The 18535-nt window shown below is 35.5% G+C and overlaps 1 protein-coding gene and 1 long non-coding RNA gene across 2 annotated transcripts in view; one reads left to right on the top strand and one right to left on the bottom strand.

The window, feature by feature from the left end:
- The window catches only part of LOC137487900 (uncharacterized), a 1155393-nt gene that overhangs the window by 516354 nt on the left and 620504 nt on the right, over positions 1-18535 (bottom strand). The window lies entirely within an intron of this gene.
- gnl1 (guanine nucleotide binding protein-like 1) lies at positions 2850-17710 on the top strand. Its single transcript, NM_001077253.1, has 12 exons — positions 2850-2974; positions 5135-5288; positions 5402-5538; positions 7670-7821; positions 9785-9856; positions 10126-10318; positions 12083-12181; positions 12255-12437; positions 13716-13894; positions 13990-14164; positions 14262-14402; positions 17346-17710. Exons 1-12 carry the CDS (start codon positions 2902-2904, stop codon positions 17594-17596), a joined length of 1809 nt encoding a protein of 602 aa, NP_001070721.1. The 5' UTR covers positions 2850-2901; the 3' UTR covers positions 17597-17710.

The following is an 18535-nucleotide window of genomic DNA, read 5'->3' as shown; positions in this document are numbered from 1 at the left end:
CCATGATGACAGTAAATAATATTTTATTTTATTTTTTCAAGACACTTCTGTACAGCTTAAAGTGACATTTAAAGTCTTAACTAGGTTAATTAGGTTAACTAGGCAGGTTAGGGTAATTAGGCAAGTTATTGTATAACGATGGTTTGTTCTGTAGACTATCGAAATATATAAAGCTTAAAGGGGCTAATAATTTTGACTTTAAAATTGTGTTTAAGAAATTAAAAACTGCTTTTATTTCATAGTATGTGAAATTAAAATTTTCACAAACTGAAAATTTCCTTGCTTTGTTAAGCATAATTTGAAAAATATTTAAAAAACAAAACAAAGGGGTTGCTAATAATTCTGACTTCAACTGTATATTTACATGGATATATATAATGTTTTGGGGATTTTTTTTAATGCTGTAGAAAAATAAGATAATAATAGTATAAGCAAAAGAAATGTTTTGCTAACAAATAAAGTTTAAAATAAGCATTTTCTCTTGACATTCATTCATCCGCTTTTCTGGGGCCGGATCGCGGGGGCAGCAGTCTTAGCAGAGAAAACCCAGACTTCTCTCTCCCCAGACACTTCCTCCAGCTCCTTCAGGGGGGATCCCGAGGCGTTCCCAGGCCAGCCAAGAGACATAGTCCCTCCAGCGTGTCCTGGGTCTTCCAGGAGTCCTCCTCCCGGTTGGACATGCCTGGAACACCTCCCTAGATAGGCGTCCAGGAGGCATCCAAAACAGATGCCCGAGCCACCTCAGATGACTTCTCTCAATGTGGAGGAGCAGCAACTCTACTTTGAGCTCCTCACCCTTTCCATAAGAGTGCGCCCTGCCACCCTTCGAAGGAAACTCATTTCGGCTGCTTGCATCCGAGATCTTGTCCTTTCGGTCATGACCCAAAGCTCATGACCATAGATGAGAGTAAGAACGTAGATTGACCAGTAAATCGAAAGCTTTGCCTTTCAGCAAAGCTCCTTCTTTACCACAACAGACCAGTGCATTGACCGCATTAAAAAAAATTCAAAAATTTTTCGAAGGAGGTGGTCCCCAAAGTGAAAAAGGTTGAGAATCCCTGTTCTATAAAGTCTTCAACCAACTAGACCTAGCAGTAGCAGCTAAGAAGAGGGCCATTAAAGGGCTCATAGTTTACCCCTTTTTTATGATTAAATATTAGTATTATGGTTCTCTTGAGTGTGCCAGTTTAGGCTCAGTTCAACACAGTTCAGATTTTTTTATTATAGTGTGTTCAAAAGTGTCATGTTGGGGGCGTTTACACAGTTTGCTGTCTTAGAGGCGTATTGCTTCATATGAAAATTAGTTTCGGCTTCCCACCCAACGTAACAAGGGGGCGGAGCCAAGAACTCACCCGCTCTGTGTTTTCAACAGACAGGCAGACACCTAGTTAAGATCACAGGGAGCTTCTGTGACCTCGAGAAATGCAAACGGCTGAATTTTAAGGTAGACGCAATGAAAAGCACACATGTTTACAAGCCTACCTAAAGATACAACCAATAATTCCGATTACAGCAATCATGTGGTGAATGTTAATCTTGTGTTGAGCCCAATGAGCCTTACATCTAAAAATAGAGCAAGGATGTTCCTTTAGTGATATCGCTTTGACTCACACTGAAAATGGCGGACGTAAATCAACAAACTGAGCATATGGTGACGTCCATCAATGGGCCTGTAAATCAATATAGGTGGGCGGGGGGACCACACTCCTACGTCAAGTTGCGATCACTCTGAAAACTGATCCAATTGGTCCACCGTTTTTATGTTGTTAAATTGAAAAAAAAAAGGACTGGGTGTGTTTATATCACCCCAACATTATGGTCTATACACTATACTTACACATCTGTCTGTCCAAACAGCTTGAAAAGTAGATTTTTTTTACCACAGGTTCCTTTTAAGTCTGTTTGAGAAGCTGCAGAGAAAGCCACAAGACGGCAATTGATAATGAGGGCTGATCTGTGGGTGATGGCTACTGGGACGCAAGCTGGGGTCTGATCAACCTTATCTGGGTCACCTGGGTGAGTATGTCGATAGTTGAAGACCGAAACACCCGGTGACCCCAGGGCCAGGATACATTACTGACGATGCGCGCTAGTGCATTTAGATGGTGTATCTTCTACACTATTCTCATTATTTTGAACACATAGAAGAAAAGGGGATTGTCTTAATACAAAGTGATTTTTGTTCACTAATATGACAAAAAGTACCAAGTAGCTATTCTAGTTAACAAATTGCTTTAAACTTTCAAAGCTCCCAGAAGATAATGTTTTCCTAAATTAGGATTTTTTATGTGTTTATTTTAAAGGTAAATGAATTCTATACAGTGCTTTTTCCTAACTGTAAAGCTCCTCTGTTAAAAATAAAATGCAAATTCTAATAGAGAATAAGAGATCAAGTCTCAGGTAAGAAATGTAACTCAAAAGTAATGTAACATTACTTACCATACAAGGTAACTATGTAACGTAACCAGTTACTTTCTGAGAAAGTAACTTAACATTGTAATGCATTACTTTATAAAAAAAGCTTTCACAAACGCTGACTGATACCAATTCCAGCATTCAGTTTCAAATCTTTGGTAGACTGTCTGTGCCACACTACTACTCAAAAATATAGGGGTCAAAATTACTACTTGGTTTGTTTACTTTTGTGAAAAATCGTCGCATAAAGTCAACAAAGGCACAAGAACATCATAAAGCAATGGGAAAGTCAAAGTGAGATGTATTTGTGACGCCTAGTGTTGAATGTGTGAAGTTCATGATGGTAGCGTCCACCCCATCAGTGGGCGGGGTCACGGAAAAGTCCACGCGAGTAGCGGAGAAACTTCACGAATGTAAATATTGAGCGAACAACAGAGGATACGTCCTCGCGCCTTATTTCGTCCTTCTTTTTTGATTAATGCGACCATGCCGCGCAGAAAGCCTTTCAGTAACAAACAGAAAAAGAAGCAGCTCCAGGTGAAACGCGAGAGAAAGAGAGGTGGGTAACTAGCTTAGCCGAGTTAGCGCGCTCGCAGACCCTCTACGCCAGCCACGTGATTTTTTGTTTTATGATTTATATTTCAGTGTGCAGTAATGTGACCATGTCCCTCCATGTTAGATCAGTCGCCGATCAACTACGCTGCTCTAAATACTTTGCTTGCTAAGTTTTTGTGGATGCTTGTGACCAAACTTGACACCATACTGCTGTCAAATTTATGTCTGACTAGGAAACGAAAGAAGACGCTGAATTTAATTAATAAAACAGCATAAATCCATCACATTGCGCTTATTATGGAGGTCGTGTACAGTATAAACAACTGCTCGTGACAACTCGAGTGTCACGCGCCCCAACGGTTATTTGTCTTCATGGACCAGATTTCCGTTTTTATCTGTCAACTGCGAAATGACGCTGAAAGGCCTGATGATGATGATGATTATTCACCGCATTTTGAGCGGCTTGTGTTTTGCTGTTGTTAGCGCTTGTGTTATGCGGTATGTAAGTGCGCAGACTCAGCGTGAAGTTACGTAACACAATAACAAAGCGATCAATACATGCTAAAGCAGGCTGAATTAACTGCCTAAGTATTCGGCTCTAGTACACAGAAAAACTACTTAAAATAACTGCTGCTGATGAAGCAGTGATGTGGCTTTAAAGTGATTATTATGTGTCGTCATCAATCTAATTTTATTGGCATAATAATTGTAATTCATCAGAGTATTACATGATTATTACAGCAGAAGCAGCGTGGGTTATTTTCCACAGAAAGAGTATTAAGGTCTTAATACAAACAAATGAGAGTGATACTTTATTTTCGTGGTTCTTTTTAGACATTCTTTTGAATTCTTTATGTCAGTAATTTTGCAATTACCTGTCACAGCTTACTCTCATTTTATTATTCATAAGCTGCTAGTTTAGGGATTGTAGAATAAGTACAATAACACTATTTATGTACTACACATATTTATGTATTACACATATTCACTTATCTATGTAACACACATATTTAGTTTACATTGCAATTTGCACATAATATTGCTGCACATTCAAAATTGTCAATAGCAGAGATGCCCGAAGTAGAACCCGCGGGCCAAAGTTGGCCCATGGTATCCTTTGATTATCCCACCATCCCATCTGAATAGAGTGGGAGAAAGCCTTTGACAGATATCATCATTTTGACGATCCACTTGAAATAAAGTGATACAATTAAATGGTGTAAATAAGTCAGACGTTTAAAATGTAAATGCTGTCACTTGACAGATATAGGTCAATGCACAAGTCATCTGCGAGCAAATGAAGCTGAAGGCAGGAGCAGCTTGACTACTGTATTCTGCATTGAACTCCATTGTGTTATAAATGGGATTATGTTTTTACTGTAATATTTTCAGTATAAAATTTAAAAAATGATACTGCATGTGTTACTTAAAATGATTTAAAGCAACATTGAATTTTCGCTCAAATCGTGGTGATTCATATAATGTAGGTCAACATCTATCTGCACTTTGAAAGTAAATAAAAACAATAACAGGAATTACACGATTAATACCGTTGGCTGATGACAATGCAATGAGGTTTTATGAAGTGAAACGACTGGTCTGTGAATGAAGCTACACATTATTTACAATGTCATTAACTTCAATCCACAGCATCAGCAAGAAATTGTTTAACAATATTAAGCACAAGTTTCTTGTAACATAATGACAAAAATCAGTGTTTTAAAAATTCAGTCCTGCTGTTTAAGATTATGCATGAAGGTTTAACTGGTACCATTATAATATACAATTGAGCACTACATTCCACATGTGAAATTGCACCAGAACATTCAGGACATTTATTGAGTCTGTGATTTAAACGTAATAATAATAGTAATTTAATAATAATAATTTCATCTAAACATCTCTTTAGTGTTCTGCTGAATAAAAGAAAAGTAACTTGTATATTGACTGACCTCAGTTAAAATGAACGACAGATTTTCATTTTTGGGTGAACTATCCGTTTGGGTAAACTATCCCTGCTGGTTGACGAGAGCTTGCAAATGCAATTTTAATGGAACTATTCCAATTGAAGTATTGTCACAAACAAAAAGACTGATGCTGCTTTGCTTTCAAAGTCTTCAAGATAAGCCCTCACTCTTTAAAGTTTTTGTTTATGTGTGTGCAGGAGAAACCGGGTCAGGTCACAGCAGCCGAAATGCCAGCGTGGAGAGAGGACCTGGCAGAGACAGACAGTCGGATACATCAGACAGCGAGACGACAGACATCAGGCGGATCAACCATCAGCCTGGCACCAGAGACGGCAGATATGACCCCAACAGGTGAGCCGGGACAGGTGAAACAGTCAGTCCAGCCTTGTCTCATTCATAAAACATAAGCTAATTTGGCAGAGGCCTGTATCGTCCTGTTCATCTCATATTGGCTTGTTTTGCAGATTCCGGCTGCACTTTGAGAAAGAAAGCAAGGAGGATGTCGAGAAGAGGAAGAAAACAGCAAGGGAGAAAATCCTTAAGCCGGTGGTAGAAAAGGAGCTTGAGATGGATATAAATCAGATCTATCCTGAGGACAAAGGTATTCATGATTCTGAGTCATTTAAAGTAATGGTTCTCAGCTGGGAGTCTGAGTCAAATATCGTTATGATGATAAGCTTTCATTTTCGAATTGCTTGCTAAAACTTGCCAAAATTGTCCTCCATGTTACACCATTAAATGTTGCAGCATCTGAAAGCAAAGGGCATGTTGTGACTGTGAAAAATATGAGACAATGACCTCTGTTTGAATCCTTTCACTGTAAATGGGAAAAGGAGATACCTGTGAATTTATATTATTATTATTTTTTTTTAATGATGCATATCTTTTTTTGTAATGATTGGAATATCTTTTAGATACAATAAAAGTTTATGAAGTTTAAAAAATGTATCCATTAAATCCCCAAATATTGAATTCCATTGTTTTTCATGTAATGGCTAATTAATATTCCTGTTTTGTTTACACAAAAAGAAAGTCAATAGTTAATTTTAAAGTATTTCCCCGCCTTCGCGTGGGTTTCCCCCACAGTCCAAAGACATGTGCTATAGGTGAATTGGGTAGGCTAAATTGTCAGTAGTGTAAGAGTGTAAATGAGTGTGTATGGATGTTTCACAGAGATGGGTTGCAGCTGGAAGGGCATCTGCTGCGTAAAACATATGCTGGATAAGTTGGCGGTTCATTCCGCTGTGGCGACCCCAGATTAATAATGGGACTAAGCCCAAAAGAAAATGAATGAATAAATAAATTTAAAAGTAAATTTAGACATCTCCAGAATTACCACCTAAATTTCTGGTTTATCAAGCAATTTCTAAAGGTCTATTCATGACAATGAAAGTCAGAGGAGTTTTTTTTTTACTTTTTTGTTTATTCAAGTCATGAAATGTCAATTTATTTAATCTAAGCACTATTTTATTTCTTTCATTCTCACTAACTGGCAGTTACTTATGTCAATTCCAGTCGGCAGACCTGTTAACTAATGCTGACATTTTAGGAAAATAGAAATTTTAAGAGTTTTAGCTTTAAAATGGCCTCTTTGAAGACTAAAAAGTAAAAAAGTTTGTAAAACTACTATTAAGCTATCAAATATAGCAGGGGGAGCACTTTGCACGCAGCCACGCAAACAGTAAAAACCTCAGATCTTTTTCAGAATCTGAGGTACATTATCTTTTGTTCTCAAAGAGGCTATTCATGTTTTGCAATATGATATTCAAGCTAAACTAAGTTTGATATGCAAACCACAACAGCAGCTTATTTTTACGATCATTCTAGGTCATGGAAAGTCAGCTATTTAGTCACTGAATCATGTAGTGATAACCCTGAAATCTGAATCTTTAAAAACACATAATGGTTTAATGCTAAAACCTCGAAATTCTGTTATTACACTGTACTGTATATTACAATGCTGTGATTCAGGGTCCCACCCTTAACCATATGTATGCACACAAAAACATACACACACACACAAACACATACACACACACACACACACACACACACACACACACACACACACACACACACACACACACACACACACACACACACACACACACACACACACACATATATATATATATGTGTGTGTGTGTGTGTGTGTTTGTGTGTGTGTATATACATATGGTTAAGAGTGGGACCCTGAATCACAGCATTGTAATATACAGTACAGTGTAATAACAGAATTTCGAGGTTTTAGCATTAAACCATTATGTGTTTTTAAAGATTCAGATTTCAGGGTTATCACCACATGATCAGTAAATATATACATCCCATTTTGTGGTCCACATTAAATGAAATTTAATCTAGAGCCAGAAATGTGCAGTGTCACATGATCGTCTAATATTGGGTGTTCAATAATTTTGTTAGTGTTGAAAACAGTTGCTATTTTCGTGGAAACCATTCCTATATTATATATATTTAAAATACAACAAAAATAGCATTTATTTAATAACAGTAAACATTTTTTTCACTTTCACGTTATATCCATATAATGCATGTTTGCTGATTAAAAGTTGTAATTTGTCCACAGATTTTTGTACCTAAAATGTATGTGATGCAAATTTTGTCTCAAAACTCCTAGAAAGAATGTATATATTATGATGGACGCTGTTACTGTGATACTAGTGTTTGTCAACGTTGTTATCTCTTCATTTCACTTTCACTTTGCCTAATCTTAGGACTGAATTTCCCACGGCGGCCCTCATGGAATTACAGCATGCAGAGAGAAGAGTTACTGCGGAAAGAGGAGAAGTCATTTCTGGAGTATCTGGAGGCTCTTCACTCTAAAAACCCACCCGGGACCCTCAGCCACTTCGAGCACAATCTGGAGGTAAAGCATGTTCTTTCAGCAAATACACAACTCCAGAATACTTGGAGAAATATTTTTTTTTTGCAATAACCATTTCAATCAATAACCATTTGATTGCTGCTGAGTGAATAGCTGTAATGAAATGGCTTTTTTATTGCTCTTGAGCATCTGTTTGGCCAGACGACGCTGGAGGCACAAACTCTGTTAAATGTTTGAATTCACTAGTTTATGAGCTGTTGCCCTTCTCTAGTCTTGTGATGTTTGAAACTGTTTTGTTGCAAAACACCGCTATGAAACACTAGTTTAAATGTAGAAAACTAAAAACTGCTGTTTATCCCCAGTAGCCTACGGAAGCACAACAATATTATTTTATAATTTTTACAGACAAACTGCAGGGTTTCTGTGGGTCTTGAAAATGTCTTTAAAAAAAGTTGAAGTTTTAGTTTAATAAAGTTGTGGCGTTTAATGTTGCATGCAAATAATAACTTTCTCAGTATTTTTGTTTTCCAGTGTAAATATCTAAATATCCTTAAATCAAAATACAAAGAAAATTTTCTTTAGACAAAGAAAATGTTTTGTTTTTTAAAACATAATTTATAAGTGAGTTTAGATTAACATAAATATAAATTTGTCATTGGTGTTTAAACATTAATTGATATTTGTTCATTTTAATGATGAATTTGCTTCCATTTCTGATTGTAACTTGATTTATTAGTCTTTAATTATGTAGTTTATTTATAAAGCAGATCAATTCAAAGTTAAACACAAAGTGATAAACAGAAAATAAAATGCAGAAACAAAGAAAGCATGTTCAGGATGACTCGGATATATAGGCCTTTTCTAAAAAGTTTCACTCTGAAGAGATGTTGTGTAGAAATTATGCTAATAGACAGAGGTGGGCTATTCAGCAACTTGGGGTCGACAATAGTAAAATCCTGATCTCTCTTGCTCTTTAACCTTGATCTGGGCACCTGGGATTATTATTTGATGACACTAAACCTCTAGTAGATATGTCAGCACACATTTGCACTAGACAACACATCAGAAAAGTCTAAAGAGTTGAATAGCTCCATCCTAGAATATAGAAATAGATTTTACCATACCTTCTAATCACCATTCAAAAAGTTATGTTCTTAATCAGAATTTTCTGATGTGTTGTTAAAATATAACGCTGTTTAAAGCACTTTGTTTCCTGAATGTAATTTGAAACTTCAGATTTTATAGGAATTAGTTTGAACTAATTAATATATTTTGCTAAATCTTTTAGTCTTTGCTGTTTCAGTTGTTGCTTAAATAAAGCTATTCTTCATTATATAATTCACACACAGCACACCTCCAGCCAAATTGTAGGTAGCTACTTTTTAAATAAGAAACAAAGTCTCAAATAAATAAACAAGTTTTAAATAAGACACAAAAGTCTCATCTTAATAAATCTGTCTATTTTATCAGGAAATTTATACAATAAACGCTGTTTTAACCCTGATAGTTTTGTGCTGCCTTAATTTTTTTACTTGCTCTTTAAAAGAGTCTTAAATTCTTAGATTGACATATTTAAAATACATTTATTTATTTAAATATATTTAAATTACATTTGCATAAACCTTCATAAAAAACTGCAGAAACCCCTCTGTTTGTTTCTAACTACTTTTAAACTTCCAGCTAGATGTTACAAAAGAACAGAATTGAACAATTTCTCTGTGAATATTACTTCACAGGGAATTTGTTGTTTTATCCATTTCCAGAAGGTTTTTGATTAATGTGGCAAATTGAGACCATAAAACGCCAGAGTCAAAAACCTCTCATGTTGCTAAATTATTATACCTAAAGCAGGCCAAAGAATTACAGACAGGTTGGCTAATCTGAAAGAATGTGAATAACAGATTTAAGGGATCATTACTGAGTCTGAATAGATAATAACAACTATTAATAAACTGCTTTAAGTTTTCTTAACTGCTCTCTAACTGACTCTCTTTCTCTATCACAGACATGGAGGCAGCTGTGGAGAGTAATTGAGATGTCTGATGTCATTCTGCTCATAGTGGATATCAGACACCCAGTGAGTGTTGGGACGCTTAATGCCTGTTGAAACTTTTAGCAGTTTTCAAAAGATCATCAAAATTGCATAGCTAGTACACTAAATGTGAGATTCTCAAATTATGCAAAATTGACTAACAAAGTTTCCACTAGGTGGGGCCAGAGATTGCATTACAGTTGATCTTGGAAAACAGCACTATATTGTTGCACTATATTATTGAGCAAAAGAAAGATGATATGAAATCTAGTTAAGTGCTGTTCAGCAGAATTAAGAATGCTCATTGTGTGTAGGTGCTGCAGTTTCCTCCTGCTCTGTATCACTATATCACCGAGGAGCTGAAGAAGCACATTATCCTGGTACTCAATAAAGCAGACTTGTGCCCTGCTCCGCTGGTTTTGGCATGGAAAGACTATCTGACGAAACAATTTCCCCACCTGCACTGTGTCTGTTTCACCTCACACCCCGGACAGCCCTACAGCACCCGTAAGAGAGCCTTTTCACTGTCACTGCTTTATCTGTAATGTGACATAAGTCAAATTAGAGAGACACCTATCTTTATTTATTTTTTTTTATTATGGCTGATTGACCATTTTTTTGATTGATTTAATATACAGTGCTCAGCATATATAAGTACACCCCTTTCAAAATATATCTTTTAAATTAATTTTTTTTATAGGAAGCTCTACAATATTATATTTGTGTATTTACATTAGATTAGTCAGTACTGAAGCCAAATCTGCAGCTTATTTAACAAAATAACTTTCCATAACGGTCCAAAAACTAGTTCACCCAAATGCATATGATATAGAAAAATATTAAATACAAATTTAAAAAAGAGGAAAAATCAAGAGAAACGAAATAATTAAAAGATTTAGTTGAAATTTTGTAGTTTGTAATTTATTTTTGCAATAATTAGCTTGATTTTAATTATATTATCTTTCAATTTCTAAAGATGTTTGGTGACTAACATATTATTTTAATAAATATATCTGTTTAATAAATCTGTTTTGTTTAAATGCACCAATTTACATTTGTTATATACATCTATATTCACAGAGAAATGGATAAAAATATTCATTTTTAAAAATGGGGTGTACCACTTAAAAGCTGTCTTTTTTAAACACTTAAATAAAACATCTCACCCCTAATTCAGTATTTGGAATTTCTTTCAGTATTTCTATAGCATCATTGACAGATTTTTCAAATACAGACATAATCCACATAAATGATAAAATCAATAGATGCATAAGGATAATAAATAAATCACATATGTGTGTACATTAGATATAGATGTTTATTCAGGTTTTAGACAAACATTTTCAATGACAAAAATTTTAAATGAACATATTGCTCATTGTTTTACTTTTTGAAGCCTGTAAATCTTATCCATACAGGGTATTATTAATGTTGAAAACATTGAGGAATAGGGCATGCGCTGCATAAAACATGCTACAGTAGTTGACGATTCATTCTGCTGTGGCCACCTCTGAAAAATCAGGGTCTAAACCAAAGGAAAACGAACGAATGGCATTAAGGAATTATAGACGTATGAAATGATCAAAAGTACTGATATTGTAATATTTAGTTTTTCTGCTATATTGCATTTATAATTTTACAAGATGATTTAAAGAACTATTTGAAAATAATATATAATTTTACATTGATTGTGAACATTTTGTAGGGGGTGCATAGGTACTGTGTTTATTATCAAATATAATAAACAAATTACAAGCATAAATGAATTCGCTAGAACAAAGATGCAAATGAAATGGACAGTGCTGTATGGTTTTCTGGATATTCTAAAAGTGTTAAGGTCAAATAAAAAGTGATGTAATCAAATGTAAAATAACGCTGTCTAGTCTTCGTTGTTATATTAATACAGTTAATCATTGCTAAAGCTACAAATTCTTTCCTAGTTAATTATAATCTCAACTCGACATTGCAGATCTTGCGAGGTGACTATTGCATATTTGTTCATTGTGATATCGATGCTGAAACGATATGTTATGCAGCCCTAATCAAAGGTCAATATGTTAAATTCATTATTTTAAGTTAATGCAGAATATCTTGTTTTCTTCGTGAGTATCTCTGTTTTGGAATCACACTTCATGCTGTAAAATCACTGAAGTGCAATTTCAAAGTGCAAGTCTGCAACAGAGATTAGCTGAATCCAAACAAAAAAATGTCAAACTGCTGTTTGTGGTTGATTGGTGCTTCTGTAATTAAGTTGATGTTTCTGTCCTGCAGTTCTCCAGAAGAAGAGAATGAGGAAGAAAGCCGGATGGAATCATGCTGGAGGGCCGATTCATATCATGAGAGTGTGTCAGGAGATCACAGCAGGAAGAGGTTAGATGACTTCCTGATTGATAACTAAATGAGCACCGGTACAGAGTGATAATGATGATGACCGTTGTTTTAGTGGATCTGAGCAGCTGGGAGAAGAAGATCCAGAGGGATGCAGTTGCTGTGGGAAATGAAGGGGACCGGGCTGATGATGGATCTGAGTCTGTGTTGATGGAGCATCATAGTGACATTGCCATGGAGATGAACAGCCCCACGCAAGAACTTTATAAAGATGGGGTGCTAACATTGGGATGCATAGGTAACAACCTGTTGTTTCTAGATTAATGTTACTATGGAATCAGAGAAAGGCAAAAAAAAGCTTTCTGAGAAAGTAACAAATATTGTATTTACAGTCATTTAAAGAAAAATTTTGATAACTAAACAGACACAGATATCCACCCAGGTTTTACCTATTAGTCATTTAGAAGGGTTATTTATTATACCAAATGATATTTTAACATTATGTATGACATAAGTATGACACTTTACTTTAGATTTAATATAGTTTTTTACATATAAATTGTTCTTCGACTATATTGATATGTGGTTATATAAATATATATAGTTAGGGTCATAAATATTTGGACAGAGACAACATTTTTGTGATTTTTGGCTCTATACATTACCACAATGAATTTTAAATCAAACTACTCTGATGCAGTTGAGGTGCATACTTAAAGAAAACGATTGGATAAAATTGTGAAGAATTAAAGCATTCATTTAGCACAATCCCTTTATTTTATGAGCTCAAAAGTAATTGGACAAATTAAATAGCTAAAAATAAAATGTCTAATATAAATAAAGGAAAGGGTAAAGGTAAATTCTTATTAAATTAAATGTTATATTGAAAATTGAAGTTCTTATATTTGGTTTAAAATCATTTGCTGGCAATGACAGCCAGAAGTCTTGAGCTCATGAACGTCACCAGATGCTGGGTTTCCTTATTTTTAATGCTCTGCCTTTACTGCAGCTGCTCTCAGTTGCTGATTGTTGGAGGGTTTAGTCTTCAACAAGTGAAATTCATGCTCAATTGGGTTAAGGTCATTGGATTAAGATCAGGTGGCTGTATGTTTTAGGTCTTTGTTCATCCTTATTATGAAATGCAGCACAATTAATTTGACTGCATTTAGCTGGAAATGAGCAGACAGTATTTGTCTGAACACTTCAGAAACCATTCGGCTGATTCTGTCCTGTCACATCAATGTTTTTATAGAACGAATGCCCTATGTTTTTATTTAAAAATATTAGTGCCCCCTTCCCTCACTACAGCATTTTTACCTCACTAGTGGGACAAATAGCAACCAAACAGTCAAATTCCTCCAAAATCTATTTAATCAACCAAAATCAATTACTAATAAACCAAATCAAGTTCTTCCTTTTCCTCATTTAAAATGCATTTCACCTGGATATATAGAAGTATAGGAAAACCTTTTAACTGCGTGTCTATGTAACCTTTGAAATTGGCACAGAAGTTTCTTCTAAGTGTATTAATTCAATTGGTTAAAATTCATATGGAGTCTTTCTGCTCTTTCTCCAGGTTTTCCTAACGTAGGCAAATCCTCAGTGCTGAACAGTCTGGTCGGCAGGAAGGTTGTAAGCGTGTCTCGAACTCCAGGCCACACAAAATATTTCCAAACATACTACCTCACTCCCACTGTCAAACTGTGTGATTGTCCCGGGCTTGTCTTCCCTTCGCGGGTGGACAAGCAACTACAGGTAAAAACACGATACTCCATCTTTACCCCAGTTAAATCATCCAGTCTGTGTGTTTGCTTACATGTTTGTGTGGGTGTGATTGATCTTTAAAACAGGTCCTGGCTGGTATATATCCAGTATCTCAGCTGCAGGAACCTTACAGTTCAGTCGGACACTTGTGTGAACGGACCAACTATCTGTCTATATTGAAGTTGACCCATCCTGACCACAGTCCCGAAACCCCACATGACCCCAGCACACAAGACTGGACGGCATGGGACGTGTGTGAAGGTGTGGCATCTTTCAGCTCATATTTATTTATTAAACCGAAGGGAGTTCTGTTTTTTGTGGTTTGTTATCTGTTTTTTACTTGTTTCATGTTTTTCAGCCTGGGCTGAGAGGAGAGGGTATAAGACGGCTAAAGCAGCCCGTAATGATGTTTATCGAGCAGCCAACAGTCTTTTGCGTTTGGCCATCGATGGGCGGCTGTGCTTATGTCTGCGACCGCCTGGATACAGTCAAAGTAAAGGTCAGAATTCAAACCCCTGTAGATTTCCTCATTACGTTCAGCACTTAGTTATTACATTATTGTCATTTCCATCTCTTCTGAATATTGTAGCATTAACTTCCAATGGTCTGCCCAATTTTTAACATGTAATAACTTTTACAGTTACAAGTTTTGAAAATCTGTATTATTATCAGTTATTTTCATTTACATAACTATCACAAGTACAATTTAGGGTAATGTATTAGCTCTCCTGTGAAATTTAAATTCTTTTTCAAATATTTCCTAAGTGATGTTTAAAGCAAGAACATTCTCACTGTATTAGCCACCATGAGTTTTTTATTTTTATATTTGATTGGCTACAGAGCAAACTACTTTGTCCAATGATTTGCCTATTTAACCTAACTTACAAAGCATGGGTGTAAATCTGATTTAACAGTAGGGGGGGGGACAATAAATATAAAATTTCTTTCAAGCATTTTTTTGAAGGGGACATAAATAATACAGCCGAATTGTACTATTAAAGATATGTCCCCGCAGTTAAAAATGGTTTTATCATCATTATTATTATAGCATGGAGACTACGTCATTATGATTATTCTTAAAGTTTTTCTCAGGTTCAATGACAAAGCAAATTTTTCTTCAAAATTATTTATGGCATTGTTTGTTGTGTTGTTTGCAGTCAACAGTCTGACTCCTGAAGCAGAATAAATGCAGGAAAACACATTTTCCATACTCATAATAACTAACTTTAAAAACGTTAAAATGACCGATCATATTGTAAATCAGTGAGCCTGTGAAATCTTCTAAACAGCCACAACTCCGAAATCATTAAAGAAATGTTCACCCCCCAAAAGAATTCAGTAAGAATTCAGAATTCAGAAGTCAATATCCCTTCAATAAAGCACAACACCCTTACCTGACACTGTACATCTGACTGACCCTGCCCTGCCTGTTCCTCAATCATTTCTTTCTCCTCTGCCTGTGATTGATTTTGTGAAATTAGTATTTTCATAAGCACTCATTCTGAAAGCCAAATTGCTTAATATGTAAACTTTTTGTATTTGACGTTTAGCTGCACTGAAAAATAATCTTATGTCCATTTTCTCAGTCATTTTATCCAATACATGACACTGCCAGGCAAGTTTATTTATACTGTAGCACATTTTATACGCAATGGCAATTCAAAGTGCTTTTACACAAATAAAGCAAAAATATTAAAAAAATAATCACAACAATAAAAACAAAGAATTCAAAAAGGTTAACATTTTAATTAAAAATTATTTGAATCACTTAAAACAGAATAGAAACTAATTATACAAAAAATACAGTGGGGTTAGTGTGCTTAGTGTAGCAGTGCTCATTTGGCAAATACAAAGCTGAACAATATGCTAATTGTGCTTAGCATTGTGCGTTAACTAGATAAGTAATTTTAATCACTAATACAGCAGATTCATGGACAATTACATCAGTACTTGGACAACCCTCGGATAGGAGGGGACATGTCCTCCCCATCTCACCCGGGATTTACACCCGTGTTACTAAGTTAACCTACTTAACATGGTTAGGCGTTTAAATTGCACTTATTAAATTGCTGAATACTTATTAAAATGCTGAATTTGTCTTGCAAAATAACTAGTAGAATATTAGATACTGTCATCATGCCAAAGATATAAGAAATTAGTTAATAAAGCTATCGTGTTTAAAAGTGTGTTCTAAAAATCTCCTATCTTAGGAAATTTTTTGAAAAGAATTAAAATTTCACAGGAGCAATGTGGGATTGTTCATATTTAGAGTCATATTATAGAGTTGTACAGCATTTTCCAGGACATTCTATTAATTTGAAATGTGACGTTGAGCCAACATCAAGCAATCAAAACAAGAAATCATTTGTATTAGTGAGAATTGTCTTTGGTTAAAGCATCGGCTCACACTATGCAATTTATTTATTTTTTGATTATTATTATTTAAAAAAAATAAATATATATATATTATAAATCTAAATGATTGCATGAACATGGCTCCCATGTCACACAGTAACATCACAGCTGTCTTAATGTCAGCCTGAACGACAATGAAGACGTGCCAAACACAGAAGAAAACTCACCTGGAATTAGATGTCAACCATACGTGACACTTTCACTATCCCGTGTTCTGGAATGATTTGTCTCAGAAAACATAGCAGCATTTTTGCACACAGTGTGCTTAAATAATAAAACCCGGAAGAAAAAAACTATTTGGACATTTTCCCGTGGTGTACTGAAGTTGTTGTGTGGATTGCGTCTTTAGATTCAGTGCTCCTATTAGTTCTTGGGTTGACGCTCGTTGCAACTGTTGTCACACTGCAAGAAAGTGTCTGACAGTTTCTGACACTGCCAGAACTTCAATGGAGGAAAAATCTGATTACAACTGTCATTAAGCGGCTGCCTATGAACATGTCAAACCAACGATTAAAGATCACAGATTTAAGTCAGGGATTTCCAGAATCTTAATGATTTCGAAAATTTGTAGATGACCAATTCATGGCTGAAATCCCACAGTGCGAGCAGGGCTTAACAACTCATACATGTCTACAAAGTGATCGCATGTTTCTGTGTTATTGTTTTTAAATGATCTGCAGTTTAAATGTTCAGTTTTCAGAGTTTTAGGCTGGCAAAATGCCTTTATTATGTAAATAGAAGACAGATATGCATTACATTCTTTCAATATTTAATAAAAAAAACAGCGTTGTGTAAACTTACCATTAATGAAATTATAAAACGTGACTAATGGACCAATTTGTCCACACTAAAGCAACAGTGCAATTCTAAAACAAACTGAATTTTGAAAACGGTATACATGTTTTTCCCTCCACCAAACTTTGCTAAATATTTGCATTTATTTATCGTAAAATACAAATTCTGTGCTCGCAATAAAAAAGCCCCTGAAGCTGATATAGAAATAAATTTAAGCACAATATCTCTTTAGATACTTGGGAATCACATCCTGACCTGGCCGAGATCATCGCTCTGCAGGGAAGGAAGGAAGACGGGGATGAGTGCGGAGACAGAGAAGAAGAAGACGGTGAGTCGAGCTCAGAGCTGGAAGAGGACAACGATCGAGACGCAGACGACGACGAGGATGCTGACGGAGATGATGAAGACGAGACTGTGAAGGCTGACAGGAAGGGCCTCACTCTCAACATGTTCAGTGTGCTTGGAGAGAACGAGTGTGAGTGACGGATGAAAACACTCCACCTTCATACATTCCCGCTTTCTCTTTACAACCATCTCATTTCAATCTGCAATCTGTCAATCCAACGACTGTATAAAGTTTGGAATTTAAACAACACACATCTTGCTCCAAACATTATTTTTTCTGAAGTATATAGTTGATATAGTGTTTTATTTCATCCTCTTGTTGCCTCTGTATCTTCTCTGCTTCTTTTCATTCGTTTTCCTCAAAAAAAATGTATCAAAATGCTTTTATACCTCCTGCATGAAGCCTTTTCCCTTTCTGAGAAGGCAGAGGAAATGCCTACTATCAGTGATTGTACAATCAGTGTTGCAGACCTAGCATTGATGAATACAATCGCTGATTTCAAATCAGCCTCACAGCCATGATCCCAAAGGTCAGATAACTGTGAGTCAACCCCGTGAATGTACTGTATTTTACCCAATAAACCTTCGCGTGCAAGGCAAAACCAGCCATGTATGAAGACAAGAGACTTAAAAAGAAGTAACAGACACTCAAAGCACTTTTTAAAGCAAGAGGCAGCAACCAGCAGTCTTTAACTGTTCAATACTTTATTTTCTGAGAACATAAATACAGTTGTTTAAGATGTTTAAGAAGTGAGGATGAAGTTTAGGGTTTCGTTGGGAGCGAATAGATGTTGCAAAATGTTCTAGACTATGCAAAGTTTGAATGGATAGTTGACCTAGAATGAAAATTCTGGCAATAATTACTCAGCCTCTTGTCATTTCAATTCCCAGAGACCTTTGTTTATTTTGGGAAGACAAATTAAGATCTTAGAGCTTCATCATCCTGCATAGACAGCAATGATACAGATGTCAACAAAAAATATACTATATGTTTTTAGTGGTTCAAAGCAACACGAATACTCTTGTGCTCACATAAAACAAAAATAATGTCTTTTATCAATAGTTTGTTCTCCTCAG

Source organism: Danio rerio, chromosome 16 (assembly GCF_049306965.1).
Source record: "Danio rerio strain Tuebingen ecotype United States chromosome 16, GRCz12tu, whole genome shotgun sequence".
In the NCBI taxonomy this organism is placed as follows: Eukaryota; Metazoa; Chordata; class Actinopteri; order Cypriniformes; family Danionidae; genus Danio; species Danio rerio.
Note: the sequence above shows the minus strand (reverse complement) of the source record. Positions and strands in the feature narration are given on the sequence as shown.

What these genes read in the sequence shown, in the direction of transcription:
- gnl1 (NM_001077253.1), top strand. Translation starts at nt 2,902, where the DNA reads ATGCCGCGCAGAAAGCCTTTCAGTAACAAACAGAAAAAGAAGCAGCTC. An exon ending in GAAACGCGAGAGAAAGAGAG is followed by an intron (nt 2,975 to 5,134) that starts GTGGGTAACTAG and finishes ATGTGTGTGCAG; the next exon opens with GAGAAACCGGGTCAGGTCAC. An exon ending in GCTAACATTGGGATGCATAG is followed by an intron (nt 12,438 to 13,715) that starts GTAACAACCTGT and finishes CTCTTTCTCCAG; the next exon opens with GTTTTCCTAACGTAGGCAAA.